At 45.6% G+C, this 16,233-nt stretch overlaps 1 protein-coding gene across 2 annotated transcripts; it reads right to left on the bottom strand.

Annotated features, from left to right (window-relative positions):
• Positions 1 to 279: 279 nt before the first annotated feature.
• Positions 280 to 15,995, bottom strand: LOC143724549 (rho-related GTP-binding protein RhoB-like). 2 transcript variants are annotated; one of them, XM_077217692.1, is made up of 3 exons: positions 14,951 to 15,995; positions 13,380 to 13,522; positions 280 to 851 (listed from the first exon to the last, which is right to left on the bottom strand). In XM_077217692.1, the coding sequence occupies exon 1, from the start codon at positions 15,909 to 15,911 to the stop codon at positions 15,228 to 15,230; it is 684 nt and encodes a 227-aa protein (XP_077073807.1). In that variant the 5' UTR covers positions 15,912 to 15,995; the 3' UTR covers positions 280 to 851; positions 13,380 to 13,522; positions 14,951 to 15,227. The 2 variants fall into 2 exon arrangements, with proteins under 2 accessions (XP_077073807.1, XP_077073808.1); XM_077217693.1 differs by lacking the exon at positions 13,380 to 13,522.
• Positions 15,996 to 16,233: the final 238 nt, after the last annotated feature.

Genomic DNA, 16,233 nt, shown 5'->3' with positions numbered 1-16,233 from the left:
GTTAAAAAATAACCCAACCTTAACCACACCGCTGGGTCACTATTGGACAGAACATGCGCTGGGTTGGTTTGACCCAAGTGCCGGGTTTTTACCATTTAACCCATATTTCTAGGTCATTCATTTGACCCAACCATGAAACGAACCCTCTTGCTGGGTTAAGTCTTACGCATGTGCTGGGTTATTTCCTGTCTCATTGCCTATTAAAATTAGTCAAAAATAAAATAAATATTAAAATAATTATTGTCTCTGTAATACAATAAACCAGAGGGCCACTGTATATGTGATTTCATTCTCATTTATTTTTTTAAATACATTTTTAATACATTTCTTTAATACTCTTTTGTACACAGTTATTACAAGTATATGTAAGGTCTTTACACCACTGAAAACATAGTTATGTATATGATATTGCATTTCTGTCAACACATCCTCCTAAATATTACACAATGCACCTTTAAAAGTCATTAAGCAACTAATTTGAACTCTTATACAATTATGATTTCATTTATTAAGATGTGATGATTTATTAAGAACAGCAACATACATTTAAAATGCGACTAAATATCACATGGGCCTGAAACAACAGTTTTCCTCAAATTTTACAGAGGACTCTTTTCCATTAATTTGATACACAGCATGCTGGAGAAAATCCCAGGCGGGGAGACACTGCTTTGTGTATTTAACATGAAAAACAAAATTAAATGTTTTGAAACAAAGATCAACACCCTCCAGCAAAGACTCGGTCTCGATGGCATGGCCTTGAATGGCAAAGGTCTGACATGTCCCCCTCGTTGCATCCCTGATGCTCCAGTCATCTCATTTTGTAATTATTCAACCATGTTGGTCCCGACCTGTTGATTACATACAAACACTTAGAGTGTTGCAATATTCAATTACAAAATTCCTTTACACTACTAATCAGAGACGGATGTGAATGTTATTCTTCAGTTAAAATTCTGTTCTTTGTTCATGGTTGTTTACTTACAGTACATTTTTTCTCATTTACAGGTTTGTTTTCACATTTAAAATTTCATTTGATCATTTATGGGTTTTTTTAAAGCTGCAATCCATAACTTTTGCCATCTCTGTTTAAAAACATAAAACTGCAGTGTAGCTATTTTCTTGATGTGGATGACCAGTTTAAATTCTACTGCTGTAAGAACACGCTACAAACGCAGCACCATCACCAGTACTCTGACATGCGATATAATAGCTGTATATTATTTGTATAAAGACAGACATTTCCAGTGAAATTGGACCCGACAGCTCAAATTATAAATCATAATTATAAAAGCATAATAGGCCTACATAAGTTGCATTAACATTTAAATAGTATGCTGTATATAACAATTCATATTTCTAAAGTAGCATTTCTGGATTTTCTGCCCTGGTTTTTAAGATGGCGCTGTTGTGAATATAGCAAGAAATATTGCTTGGCCTCAAAAATTATTCGCGCACACTTGGTCCATGTCCACTGTCTTAATAGCCTACTAAATTAGTCTTACCTCACTCTTAACTTGTAGGCTAATCGGTTTTCAGGGCGAGAAAATGCTTAACATGAAATCGATTTGTTTCTCCTTTCTTCAGTCGTTGTTTGTAAAGATTGCACGTCAAACATTTACTAAAAATAACTATCAAGCTCTTGAAAGCATTTTTTTTGTGGCAAAACCGATCGTGTTTCTGACAGAGCAGTGGCGGATCTAGAAAATTTTACATGTGGGGGCAAAGGGGTGGCAAGAGGTCTTGGCAGGGTGGCAGGGGCAGACGGTGGGAATCCCTATATGTGAATTGCTTTAACAAAACAAACACACAAACAAAGTATTATTGTTGAATCATGCCCTTACACACTACAAAGGTTTTTAATTCACAACAGGAATAAGCCCAGTGCAGTGTTCAAACAAAACAAAACCGTGCATCTTTTAAAAAGTAAAATTATAACAAGCAAAATGAAAATATAAAAAAACAAAGTACAATAATTGTGTCCAAGGACTTTTAGCCTTAATGGTTAGGCTCCAGCTACTTTCTTCAACTACTCTTGCCTGCAAAAGTCAATATGTGAAAACCTCTGGTTATCCTTGTATTAGGGGTGGAACGGTACACAGAAGTCACGGTTCGGTTCATACCTCGGTTCAGACGTCACGGTTCGGTGCAAGTTCGGTACAATGGAGTGAAAAGCAAAACAAAAATGCAGAAGGCATTTTTATAAATGTCTTAAGCATTGTATTTTTTAAATAAGTTTTATTAATAAAGGCATAGAACCAGTTTATTTGTAGTGCACTGACAATAGTTTTATATACTTTAATTAGTTTATTAATTAAATTAATAAAAAAGACAAAGACCTTGTGATATGTTTGGTATGTTTGAATGAATTTAAAATTAATTTGCCATATTTCAGATCAATATATTTGTTTTTCTTAATTTTAATTAACCCTAAATTTATCCTCATCTAAATTAAAAATAATTGATTTCCGTATAAAATAATACTAGGCTACCATTAAAAACCACATTTGATTTTCTTTTTTTAATCAAAGTAGAATGTGTAATTTAAAAGTAGCCTACAACTGTGTGTGTGTGTGTGTGTGTGTGTGTGTGTGTGTGTGTGTGTGTGTGTGTGTGTGTGTGTGTGTGTGTGTGTGTGTGTGTGTTCGTCCGTTCGTGCGATTTTGGTTAGGTGACAGTTGTAGGTTACAGTTTGACAAGAGAGTGTGACAAAAGCACAATATTGTGTTTTATTGCGAGTGTACACAAATATATGTAAACACTTTGCAGTTTGAATTATATGTTTACGGAGTATGTTTTTGTTTCCACTGTTCGATCGCGCTCGCGCCTCTCTCTCTCTCTCTCTCTCTCTCTCTCACACACACACCCACACACACACACACACACACACACACACACACACACAGTTCGATCGCGCCCGCGCCTCTCCCTCTCTCGCGCGCGTACACACACAGTTTAGCATTGCAATATTGACATCGCAGTCTGTTCAATATGCTGCGTTCAGACCAAACGCGAATTGAGCGATTTTTTATCGCTATTTAGAGTTTCATTTATTTTTATACCGTGTATTCTCCGTGTAAATTCGTGCACCGAACAGTGACGCCCGTACCGATTCGGTTCAATACGAATACACGTACCGTTCCACCCCTACCTTGTATTACATTACACTGTAGGTCCATGTAGCTAATAATAGCCTATATAACAAATATAAAATCAGAAAGATTTATCACATGCACACACACCAGTTATGTTTAGACTACTTAATATAATAATCCTAATTGTATTTGTTATTTCCCCAGTTGTAACCTGGTTTCATTGCTGTGATATCTGAGAGGAATTGGATTTGCTTAGCTAATCAAATGATCGATCTCCTAACTGGCACTGTATTGTGTGTTGTAACGTAACGGCGACCATCAGTAAACGTTATTGTGCAGAAGAGGACTGGCTTCTTTGATTTAGAAAGTTTGTGGATCGTTAGATAGAGCTCACAGCGGGTGATCGGTCAGAATCACACAAGATTTCTTCATTGGAAGTATTTATTGAATTTACAACTGCCTGTTTGAATATGTACATTGACATGTGTGTGTGGTTTTGTAAAGACGCACCCAGAATAAAGCAGTTGAATCAAGGCGGGTTGTAAGTCCGTGCGGTTCTCGTACACTAATGGCAAAGCCTCTGACAGAATAATACCCGCGCGCAGCGATCTTGGATCAACTTGTGATTGGCTAAGAGTCTAGGTGAAGCGAGGCGTCTTCCAGTAGGAGAGAGAGTCACAGTAAAGTGTCTGACGCTTAGCGGCCACAAGGGGGCCTTTTTTACAGCCGCCCCCAGATTACTGAAGGGAATCTGCAGAAGAAGAAAAGGCGCCCACTCGTCCGGTAGTGGTTAGTCTGACAACTTTGGAAGCTGGATGAGTTGAGCCACAGGGCGGGTGTACGACCGATCTCCAACTTTCACTTCCGCAGATCATACTTTACCGTCGAGGCCAGGGAAGACGCCGGTCACTGTACCCACTGGCCACAGTGAGCGAGGGAGCTGCGGGTCGACGATGAGGACCATCTTGCCGATGTACAGATCTGGGTTTTCAGCATTCCACTTCTGTCGGAGCTGGAGGCTGGGCAGATAGAAACGGATAAAATGCTTCCAGAAGTGGTCAGCCAACAGCTGGCTATGGCGCCAACGCCTACTGCTTAGGAGCTCGGAGTCAGAATACACCACCTGCGGGAGAGAAGCATCTGGCCGCCCAATAAGCAAGGAGTTGGGAGTTATTGGATCAGAGTCGACGATGTCTGCAGATGTGTAGCCTAATGGTTTGGAGTTGAGAATCCCCTCAATCTCAACTAGTAGGGTTCTCAGTACCTCATCTGTCACAAGCTGAGCTCCAAGGGTTACTTGCAAGGCTTGTTTTACTGAGCGTATCTCGCGCTCCCAGCAGCCGCCAAAGTGGGGGGCATTAGGTGGATTAAACTTCCAGTCGATCTGCTGAGAGGCGAGTTGAGCTTTGATGTCTGGAGCAAGGTCGGCGAATGCTTCCCGGAGCTCTCGATCGCCACCTCTGAAGTTAGTCCCCTAGTCTGAGATTAGCTCAAGCGGCTTTCCTCTGCGGGCGATGAACCATCTCAGAGCCATGAGGAGTCTGCATTCAAACTGGAGAGCAGATCGATATGCACAGCTCGGGTGGTCATGCATTTAAAGATTATTCCCCAGCGCTTTTCACTCCTCCTTCCAATCGCTACCGAGTATGGCCCGAAGCAGTCTACTCCTGTTGAGTAAAATGCTGGCTTGAAAAGTCGAACTCTGGATGGAGGCAGGTCTGCCATTTTAGGGATTTGTGGCTTTCCGCGCCATTTCTGACACTCTTGGCACTTGCGCTGAAATCGGCGGATAGCCTCTCGCCCTCCTGGTAGCCAATACTTGCGGCACATCTCTGAGAAGACCCTCTCTGGGTCTTCTCGACAGTCCCACTGCAGGCCCAGGGCTGATTCTTCTTGACCTGGGTGACCTTGGGCGATCCACTTTTCAGCACTAGCTGATCTCGCCTCAGCCGGGAGGTGACGGATGGTGTCTGGATGGTTGCTGGCCCACTGGCGTAACTCAAAGCCTCCCTCGGCAAGGAGAGTCTGCAGCTTGTCGATGATGGGCTTGGCATCTTCAACTGTAGGCACACTCTGAAGACAGTTATCCACGGAGAAATGTCTTAACACAGAGTCTCTCACTGCATCGGCTGGCTGAGTATGGTCGGTGACGTGCTTCTGTAGGGCGTATGTAGCACAGCAGGGGCTACAGGTAGTGCCGAAGGGAAGCACCTTCCACTGGTAGACTGTGGGTTGTTCATCACGCTTGAGCTCCCTCCAGAGGAAGCAGAGGAAAGTTCATCCTCCGGAAGCAGCCTGACCTGGTGAAACATTCCCCGTATGTCACTGCTGAAGGCCACACAATGTTCTCTGAAGCGCAAGAGAACTGAAAGGAGAGGTGAACCAAGGGTTGGACCAGGGAGCAGGAGTTTGTTCAAGTCAGTAGCGCTGTACTGGAAAGAGCAATTAAAAACCACTCGGTGCTTGCCATTGTGCTCGACAAGGTGGTGAGGGATGTACCAGCTGCTTGAGGTGTTCTCTGTGCCATGGGTTAGTTTCGCCACATAGCCGGCCTGTTCAAGTCTCTGGATCTCTGCGTTGTAGACTTGGGCCGCTTCAGGGTTCTTCGACAGCCGCCTTTCCGTATTTCGGAGCTGAGGAAGTACTGCCTCCTTTGGTGCGCGGAGCTGGGGGAAGTTCTTAACGCGGAGGAGAGGAGTACCATAGCGATGGACACCATCAACATCTACTCGCATCGTCTGTTTGTCCAAGCATTCAAGGGCCTCCTTGTCCTGCCGTGACCTCGTACTGGCCTTTTCGCTGCGCCATGGGAGGACGTCCAGCTGCCACAGTCTCTCGACATGCTGTTAGATGTCAGCTGGAGGTGCCCCGAAGGTGGTGAAAAGACAGCGTTGTTCGATAAGGTACTGCTTTAGATGGTTGGTCGGACCTTGCAGCGTCCATCCGAGACGGGTGCGGACAGCAACTGGTGCACCAGGGGGACCAAAGATGACTGGCTCAACTGGAGTGAACAAGTGGGGATGATCTGAGCCAATGAGCAATAGCAGGACAATGTCCTTGAATGAAGGAATAGAAAGTTTCTTCAAATGTCTGTATTTGCTCTGCAGTGCTTTGAAGGGATACGTATGCTGGCCTAGATTGAGCTTGGGTGCAGTAAAGGCTCCTTGGATGTTGTATACCATGGCTTGAGAACAGGCTGGAGAGATGCTAAATGAGACAGCCGCCCCGTGAAGCGTTTGCAGCTCCTGTCTGACGGTACGCAGGGGCAAATCCTTGGGTTGGCCTTCAAATCCCAGTTGTTGGACAGCCGGTTGGAGGAGCAGGGTGCGTTCAGAGCCGTCGTCTAGCACAGCATATGTCTCCAGAGTCTGGTTACCATGGCGAAGGATCACTTTACTGACCTTAAGGAGCACACGATGGCCCTGCGGTGGCTTGCCAATGTATAGCAATTGGTCTGCACTCAGTACACTGGAATTCACCTGGTCAGGCCTTCTCTCAGCTTTGTCAGTCTTGTCTAGACTTCTCTCGTTGACATCGTGCAGAGCAAGCAGGTGTCTGCTGTTGCATGTTTTACAGCACATCTTCAGATCATATTCAGCTGATCTGTGTTCTCTGCCGCATCGCCAACATCGGTTGTTGTCCTGAATCCAGTTACGTTTCTGGGTGATGCTGAGCAGTTTGAAATTTGCGCAACTATTCAGAGTGTGCTTGTAGTTCTCACAGAATGGGCAGAACTTCTTTGCATCTAGACTGGTTGGAGGAGTGGATTTCGCCGGCTCCCTAACCGATTTGGGTTCAGACCCCAGCATAAGAACTGAGGCCCTAGGTGACGACTTGACAGTACGCTTGGGGTCTTTAGGCTTATGTCCAGTGTCCTTTCTCAATCGATATTGTGCGATATCCTCCTGGATCTGGAGCTCGTATTCCAACCAATCTGCTAGGTCCAGAAGAGTGGGGATAGGAATGCGGAGAGGGTGGATGTTGCGCCTAAAACTGGACCTCAGGTCATGCGGTAGCTTGCCCAGTAGACGGGTGACATGAGAACCACAGTCCAGCTCAACTTGCCCCTTTAAACCGAGTTGCTCCAACATGCTCACCAGGGATCTTACGTGCAGGGCGAACAACCTGAATGACTTGATGTCTCCACTCTGAATGTTGGGGCCATCCATCAGTTCAGCAATACGCTGAAGGGCGAGTTGGTGTGGCTGCCCGTACTGTTGGTTTAAAGCTGCCATAGTGTCAGTGAATGGGTAATCAGAATTGCTATAGGAATCTGCCACTAACAATGCTTCCTCCAGTTTCAGATGATCCACTAATATCTGGAACTTGAAACGTTCAGTAGCATCTCTAGGAAGGAGATTATCTAGGGCAATACGGAGTCTCGCTAAGTCTCTTGGGTTTGGACGGTTGAAGTTCGGGATTGTAGGAGTGGGCCCTCTGTATGTTCTTTCCTGTCCACCAGGGGGAGTCACTGAGCGTCTGCGCCTGGGCTGGTCCCGAGGTGAAGGGGGACTGCGTCTGTCACGCCGGTCTGGAGAATAGCTGCAGCGGCATGCAGGAGAGTAGTCTCCTCGGCGCGATGGTTCTCTGTATTCTCTGAAGGAATAACGAGAATCTCTGTAGCTGGCGTAGCTCTCAGGTGAGGGGCGGTGACTGGACTTCTCGTAATTATGAGAACTGTAGCGCCCTTCCCTGGGCTCATAGCTTTGTCGCGGGGCCTGGTGCTTGGTGCGTACTAGCTCGGGGGAGCGCTTAGGTGAGGGAAAGTCATACCTGGTTGATTCCCTGTAGTACTTTGTCTCTCTGCTGTGGTCATGACGCCTGTCCGAAGACCGTTGTGGTGGTGTCTCCATGTCCCGGAGGTAGACTGATTTATACCGGGTTGAAGCACCTCCATAATCCAGCCCTTCTCGGTAAAGTCTATCTCTGGCCGTTACAGTACGTGGCTCTGAACGGGAATTACTGGGCTCCGCTCTGGCTCTGAGCTGCTCGTTCTGTATTTTCAATTCCTCCATTAATGCTAGGAGATCTTCCCTTTGCCGCTCTAGTATGTGACACTCCCTTCTCCACTCATCCGCAGAAGATTCCCATTTATCGGTAACTGACCGTCGCGCTGGGCTGTGGTGCAGCTGACCTTCTGGGGATGCAGAGCGTGATTCAGGTCTGCTATGGTCCTCTTCGTCTAGCTGCTCTCTGGGCTGGGACTCAGAAGACTCCTTGATTTGAGATCTGGACGGGAGATCAGACAAATCATAATCTTGCAAGTAGTTAGGGAGGGACCGCTGCCTCCTAGATCGAGCACTAGACTCTTTATCCGAGGTGGTAGACATCTTGTTCCGCTGCAGGCTCTGGATCCGGCTCGAAGGACCACTTGTGCAGAAGAGGACTGGCTTCTTTGATTTAGAAAGTTTGTGGATCGTTAGATAGAGCTCACAGCGGGTGATCGGTCAGAATCACACAAGATTTCTTCATTGGAAGTATTTATTGAATTTACAACTGCCTGATTGAATATGTACATTGACATGTGTGTGTGGTTTTGTAAAGACGCACACAGAATAAAGCAGTTGAATCAAGGCAGGTTGTAAGTCCGTGCGGTTCTCGTACACTAATGGCAAAGCCTCTGACAGAATAATACCCGCGCGCAGCGATCTTGGATCAACTTGTGATTGGCTAAGAGTCCAGGTGAAGCGAGGCGTCTTCCAGTAGGAGAGAGAGTCACAGTAAAGTGTCTGACGCTTAGCGGCCACAAGGGGGCCTTTTTTACAGTTATTGATACAAACAATTTATATTTTTTAGTAAGCTGTTCTTGTCTTTACAAAAATCACAATTAGGCTAATCAAAGGGAAGAGTGCTCTTACAAATCACGAGGGAGCGATTTGACCGCTGATTTTGGCTAATGTAATAGACAGTGTTGGGCAAGCTACTTAGAAAATGTAGTGAGCTAAGCTAGCAGTTACTCTACATTAAATGTAGCTTCACTACACTGAAGCTACCACCCTGGGAAATGTAGCAAGCTAAGCTACAGCAATATGGCAAAAGTAGTTTACTACATCTAAAGCTACTTTTTCAAATTTAATTTTTATATTGAACCAACTTAATTCCAAGTCAGTGCTATCTCAGTGATCAATAAAATTGTCAATCAAACATATAGGCAGGCATAAATTGTCAGGTCAATTGTTTATTCAACAACTGTTCCAAACCAATTTGGCCAAAAAAAAAAAACATAACTATATAAAATCATATATGTGACGATCGGCAGCTGTAGTGCCCTCGAGAGCCACTGGAGGGCACTCTCTCATTGTGTTATGTTTTTCCCCATGGACTCATTATGTTATTATGTTCAGCTGTGTTTCATTATTGGTTATTGAGTTCCTGATTTAAACCTGTGTTTCTCCTCTGTCCTTTGCGAAGTCTTGTTTCACTGTTGTGTACATCTCCGAGCGTTTCCTAGTTTTCCTAGTCTAGTCTGTTCCTGTCTGTGTATTTGACCCATTGCCTGTTTGACTACCCTGTGAATAAACTCACGCTGCGTTTGGATCTAACCTTGTCTGGTTGTTCATGACAGAAGACTTCGCCACACCAGATCCAGCAGCATGTCAGCCTTGTATGCCTCCCAGTCAGCCGCCGTACACCAGGATGAACTGGATCAACTCACCGCGTCGTTGGAGAGGTTGGCCAAGATGGTTCGCGGTCTTCGTGTTTCCCCACCGGGACCATCGCAGAATCAACCCGTCTCCACAGTTGTTGGCCCAGGACCGATCCCGATGTCATGCCAAGCTCTCCCGGTAAAATCCAACAGCGAGGTATTTCGACGAGCTCACACAGCGATTCCGAGCACAGATACGGGTGCTGAGATAATGCAACTTCATCAGGAGGATCGTTCTCTCGAATGGTATGTGGCGGAGTTTTATGAACTTTCTCATCATACGTGTATGAACAACGTTTTTCTAACGAACCTGTTCCGCGGAGGGTTGTCTGAACCGCTTCGCTCATTGATGCCCAACCCAGAGCCTCACAGCACTTTAAGGCGGTATATTAACACGGCTCTTCTACTGAGTGGTTCGGCTCTCACTGTGGGTGAGCTTGCCCCGCTGGTCCCGTCCAGTCCAGCCGAACCAGCACGTCACGTCAGCCCCGCCGAACCCGCGGCCGCGCTTCTCGACTTCTCTTCCGAGCCCGCACTCCACGTCAGCCCTAACGAACCTGAGCTTCACGTGAGCCGTCCCGAGTCAAGTGAACCGAGTCCCGAGTCAAGTGAACCGAGTCCCGAGTCAAGTGAACCGAGTCCCGAGTCAAGTGAACCGAGTCCCGAGTCAAGTGAACCGAGTCCCGAGTCAAGTGAACCGAGTCCCGAGTCAAGTGAACCGAGTCCCGAGTCAGGAGAACCGAGTCCCGAGTCTAGTGAACCGAGTCCCGAGTCTAGTGAACCGAGTCCCGAGTCAAGTGAACCGGATCCCGAGTCAAGTGAGTCTACCGAGTCTACTGTGTCAAGTGAGTCTACCGAGTCTACTGTGTCAGGCGAGTCAAGAGCCGAGTCAAGCGGCGAGTCAAGAGCCGAGTCAAGCGGCGAGTCAAGAGCCGAGTCAAGCGGCGAGTCAAGAGCCGAGTCAAGCGCCGAGTCAAGCGGCGAGTCAAGAGCCGAGTCAAGCGGCGAGTCAAGAGCCGAGTCAAGCGGCGAGTCAAGAGCCGAGTCAAGCGGCGAGTCAAGAGCCGAGTCAAGCGGCGAGTCAAATGCGTCCAGTGCTGAATCAAACCAAGCGAGTGAATCTAGCCAAGTGAAGGTATCTAGCCCAGTGACTCGCCGTCGCAGGAAGAGGACTCGTTCAGCTCGCCAGGCTCCGGTGAGCGTAACCAGACTCCTCGCCCTGCCGGCCCCGCCTCTGCGCCTCGCCCTGCCTGCGCCCTTTAAGCTCCGGGAGACCTTTCCTAAACCCGTGGATTTCCCCAAGTATTTTTTGGGGGGGGGCCAGGGGTCCGGTGAGGAGACCATGAGGGCTGTGCCGCCATGGTCGTCTGCAGGGGCTTCACCACCCTGGCCTTCGCCTCGTCTTGCTCCGCCCTGGCCTCCGCCTCGTCTTGCTCCGCCCTGGCTGCCTGTTCAGTCAGGTCCACCCACGCTCCACGGCCCAGGCCCGCCTTGTCTATGTCCAGGGTCCGTTCCCCTGCATGGGCCTGGCCCTCCATCCCAGCCCCCGTTGACCTCCCCCCGGAGCTCTTAGGAGCGTCTGGAAGCCGCTCATTAGAGGGGGGGTTATGTGACGATCGGCAGCTGTAGTGCCCTCGAGAGCCACTGGAGGGCACTCTCTCATTGTGTTATGTTTTTCCCCATGGACTCATTATGTTATTATGTTCAGCTGTGTTTCATTATTGGTTATTGAGTTCCTGATTTAAACCTGTGTTTCTCCTCTGTCCTTTGCGAAGTCTTGTTTCACTGTTGTGTACATCTCCGAGCGTTTCCTAGTTTTCCTAGTCTAGTCTGTTCCTGTCTGTGTATTTGACCCATTGCCTGTTTGACTACCCTGTGAATAAACTCACGCTGCGTTTGGATCTAACCTTGTCTGGTTGTTCATGACAATATAACTATATAAAAATATAACAAAACCAGGTGTCTTTTTCCATTTCTCACGTGTCAGCCCAAGGATTGATACTGGTACGTGATGTCACACCATACGGAGCAGAAGGTGGTGGTAATGCACCAAAAAGCTGGTTTGTAGGGCCCTATGAAATCTGTTTTATTTTTTCGCACATTCAAATTCAGTTTTATTTTGTTTCCATTTTTCTGGACTCCGATTTGCATGGTTAAATAACATTTTAGTAATCAAAAACGTGTAATTAATTGAAATCATGAAACGTATATAATTTAACAATAATTTATTAACGTTTTTAAATAAATTACATTTTAAGGGCTCTATAAAATATTTTTTTTTTAATGGTTTAAATTGTAATGACCAATTATTTTACATTTAGGCCTAATGATTTAAGCAAAACTTTCTTCAAAGGTTAAAACCAACCTTTTATTTTGACAGGTTGCCATGTAGCTAGACCTTTGAGTCTCTGTTTTGTTTAGTATTTTTGATATGACGATAGTTTTTCTCAAATAAAGCTAAAATGCTGCTAAAGTGACTCTCAGAGGGGCTGTGTAGATGAAGTTCATCGATCCATCACTGAAAACATCGCAAGCGTCATGGGTGCTTAGTGTGTGGTAAATGAATCCGAGCGTCTGAGCCATTCATTCACAGAGACACGCAGAACATGCATGATTCATTTTTAAATAGTCTTTAAGCAGTTTAATATTCACAAACACTAGTCTATATCGCGATTTTATTTAAGTTTAGGCTACTTACCATCTTTTCATCCAAGATCTGACAAATTCCGTGAAATTCCGCGTTATACAGTAAAAAAAATTTTAATGCATGGATATCGCAATTCAGTCCATGTTTTCCGTATTGCGGTAACTAAATGAAATCATATGGCCCTATGGTTGCCAACCACCGTAAACCAAGAAGAAGAAGAAGTCACTGTCACTAACTGATCAGTGATACTTAGCAGTTGTATTTCCGATTTGAGCTTGAGCTTTAGAAATGCTTGGGAAAATGTAACGTTAGCTTGTGTGGACGCTACCGCACTACTTGATCAAAAAAAGAGCTTCGCAACTGAAAAGCTATTTGATTCAGAAAACAGCGACGCTACCACCACGCTACTGAGAAATGTAGTTAAACTAGTAGCGTCACTACTTGTAGCGACGCTACTGCCCAACACTGGTAATAGACTCGCTGTTTTTGCGGATGCTGGATCGTCTTTAGCATACACTGCATTCATTAAAAATGTAACTAAGTTAAACGTGTGTTTAACTACAGCTGGGGAAACTCACTTCACCTTCAGAGGCTCTGGGGCAGCTCAGTCTCTCCAGTTGGGTTGCAGGGCCACCGCACCGCAGCAGACTCGCTGTGTGTGTGTGTGTGTGTGTGTGTGAGTGTGGGAGAGCCAGACTGAGCGAACGCCGCTCTGCACGTTTGAATCAGGGAGGTAGCCTACTAAGTATTTGAGGGGTAGGGGAGGGGCTTTAATAAAAATTTAATTGTTCAATTTTGGTAAATGTATCGTTTAGTTCACTGTTTTGAGAAGCTTGCGAGTTGTTTTTACAAGTACATTATTTGGATCATCAAAGTTAGGGGGGCAGCTGGGGGGGCAAGGCTCTAGAGTGGGGGGCACCTGCCCCCCTGTAGATCCGCCCCTGCGACAGAGACATTACAGAAGACACACGCAGACTGTGCTGGAACTTACCCAGTCGCTTCTTCTGACGAGTAGCTATTTCTTAAAGGTGCAGTGTGTGATTTTTAGCGACATCTAGCGGTTTGGCTGCGAGTTGCACTGAGGCTCAGCCCACCGCTCACCCCTCCCTTTCGAAGAAGCTACAGTGCCTGAAACTGGACAAACACATCGTCGTCTGAGACGGCAGAGAATAGCCAGAGTAAATCAAGAGTCTGTAACAGTGTCACTGTTTCTGTACCACAGTCCATTATAAACCACATCATGGATAAAGTTTACAAAGCCATAGTCAGGTGAGGATCAAGGGTCTTAATATATAATATAATAATAGTAATCAGCTGATTGTCTCACAAACGTAACCAGCACATTTCCCCCCACATAGCAAACCCATAATACAGCGAGGGAGAAGAACCACATGAAACTATGCAACTATATATATTTTTCTAACAGGGTAGTAAACGTTTAGCTGGCTCAATATGAGCTGTTACTGTGGCTGAGCTGGTTAAAGCGTTAAGCCTTGTTTATACTCTACGCGTCCGCATGAGCCCAAAGGTGCGCGCGGCAAAAATGACGTGATTGTAACAGCGCGCGCGCGCCTCCGCATCCCCTAGACACATTTACTACACACAATAGGCTTTTTTCTCTGATTTCGGGAACTCGATCGACTTAAAATGCTTCCAAGATCGACGGGTTGGTGATTCCTGTAACTTTTTTACGGTCAATGACAAGAGTACTAGTCAGGTGTCTCACGAACGTAACCAGCACATTTATCCCCACAAAGCAAAGCCATAACACAGCGAGTGAGAAGAACTAAGTTATATGAAACAATCCAACTACATATTTTACACCACTGACAAGAGAAAAGTCACTACTCACGGTGTTTATGGCTAGCTTCTAGCTTTCTGCGGCTTCTCTTTCAAGGTAGTAATGAAACACGCTCTGTAACGCTGTTTGTTCGCTGTCGGCTACGGTAGAAACATGACGTCACAATATGTCGACCTTCATAGAAGGGGATTCCCGCGCCTATGTAGATATAAATGCCTCATTCTAAGGTAATAAAAACATTACGGTTTATTAACTAAGTTCTTTATACACCACTGAACACATAGTTATGGATGTCATATTGCATTTCTGTTAATAGATACTCAAATTTTTTACACATTGCCCCTTTAAATATGCACGCAGACTTTCCACACACAACTCACTAGAGACTAATTTCCCGCAGTTTTTACGTGCGCGAGCCCTGTGAGGGACTACTGCGCTTGTACGGTTCCATTCAAAATACTTTCCTTTTAAATAGCTACACAACGTGCACAATGAATACGATAATTACGTGATGAATTTACAATTTAAACTGCATATTTCATAAAGGCTGCTGATTTAGCTGGTTAACAACTAAGGATTTAACGATGCGGCATTTTGTCAAACAATCTAACCGGCTACCTGTGGCTATTTAATGTTTTACAGAATAAATACGTCACCCCTCATACTTCCATATCAAAAACTGTATGTTGAACAGTGAAATTAGCTTGCTGTTACCACAACTTGTTAAAAATATAGTAGCCTACATATTCATATTAACTTACCATAAAATACTGCCCGAGTGGCAGCATCCTCGAGTCAGAAGTGAAGAAAGTTCCGCAAAGAAAGAAAAAATAATAAACCAGCTGCTGGGTCAAAATAACCCAACCAGCTTTTTATTCGTGAATGACCCCCTTACAACTCATTCGACCCAGCATAAGCAACCCAATAATGGGTTTACAGTACCCCAAACAACCCAGCATTTTGACCCAGCACAATCAACCCAACAATTTGTTTACAGAAACAACCCAACATTTTTTGAGTGAGCGTGTTCTGTGACTTTCACATCAGTCTGCAACAGTTCAAACAGCCGGTGATGTTGTTCTGCTCTGTAAGGAGAAGTCTTGCTCTCCTCTGTAAGGACAAGGAGGCTCGAGCAGCGGCCTCAAACACTTCCCGAACCCCCTCCTTGGTTTTGGCAGAGCACTCCATGTAGTCACAGGCCCCGATGCGAGCAGCCATTGCGTGCCCGTCCTCTGTTCTCACGGGCTGCTGTTTCATTCGCGACAGCTCACTTCTTACATTGTGATCGCTTCGCAAGTCTTTCTTATTCGCCACCAAAATGATGGGCACATTAGGACAGAAATGTTTCACCTCCGGCACCCACTTTTCTGGGATGTTTTCTAGAGAGTCCGGGCTGTTCACTGAGAAGCACACGAGAATGACATCAGTGTGTGGATAAGACAGGGGTCTCAGGTGGTCGTAGTCCTCCTGTCCCGCCGTGTCCCATAAAGCCAGCTCGACTCGTTTAGTGTCCACTTCAATGTCCGCGACGTAGCTTTCAAAAACGGTGGGCACGTAAACCTCAGGAAATTCATCTTTGGTGAAAACGGTTAAAAGACAAGTCTTTCCACATGCCCCGTCCCCAACCACCACCAGCTTTTTACGAATGTTCTCCATAAAGAGTACACGAACTGAAAGTAGCGGAAGAACTAAAACTGTGTAAGCAGCAGTGTTTCTGAACATTAAACATAATGTGTCAGATTTTATATAAGCACTGTGAGTTCCTAATATAGCAGTCCAATCAGTGTGAGGGAATGCCTCTGACTTCACTCTCTTTCCACAAGTGTTGACGGGACTTTTTTTTTTTTTTTAGAGGAGTTACCCAAACACAAAGCCCTTAAACATGGGCGTCGGAAGCAAGAACATGTGGGTGGGTCATCCTCCAGAATTGTTTTTACTGGAGTAGATTAGGGGTGTTCCCGAAGCCAAATACCTTTTCTAAAATCTCTATGCAATGAGTGAAGTGAATGAGTGAGAGTAAAAATGAAACGAGCGCCAATCCGTC

This window comes from Siphateles boraxobius, unplaced genomic scaffold (genome assembly GCF_051911475.1).
Source record: "Siphateles boraxobius isolate OS27281-9 unplaced genomic scaffold, OSU_SipBor_1 75, whole genome shotgun sequence".
In the NCBI taxonomy this organism is placed as follows: domain Eukaryota; kingdom Metazoa; phylum Chordata; class Actinopteri; order Cypriniformes; family Leuciscidae; genus Siphateles; species Siphateles boraxobius.
Note: the sequence above shows the minus strand (reverse complement) of the source record. Positions and strands in the feature narration are given on the sequence as shown.

Coding starts and splice junctions, on each gene's coding strand:
- LOC143724549 (XM_077217692.1), bottom strand. CDS start 15,911: ATGTTCAGAAACACTGCTGCTTACACAGTTTTAGTTCTTCCGCTACTT.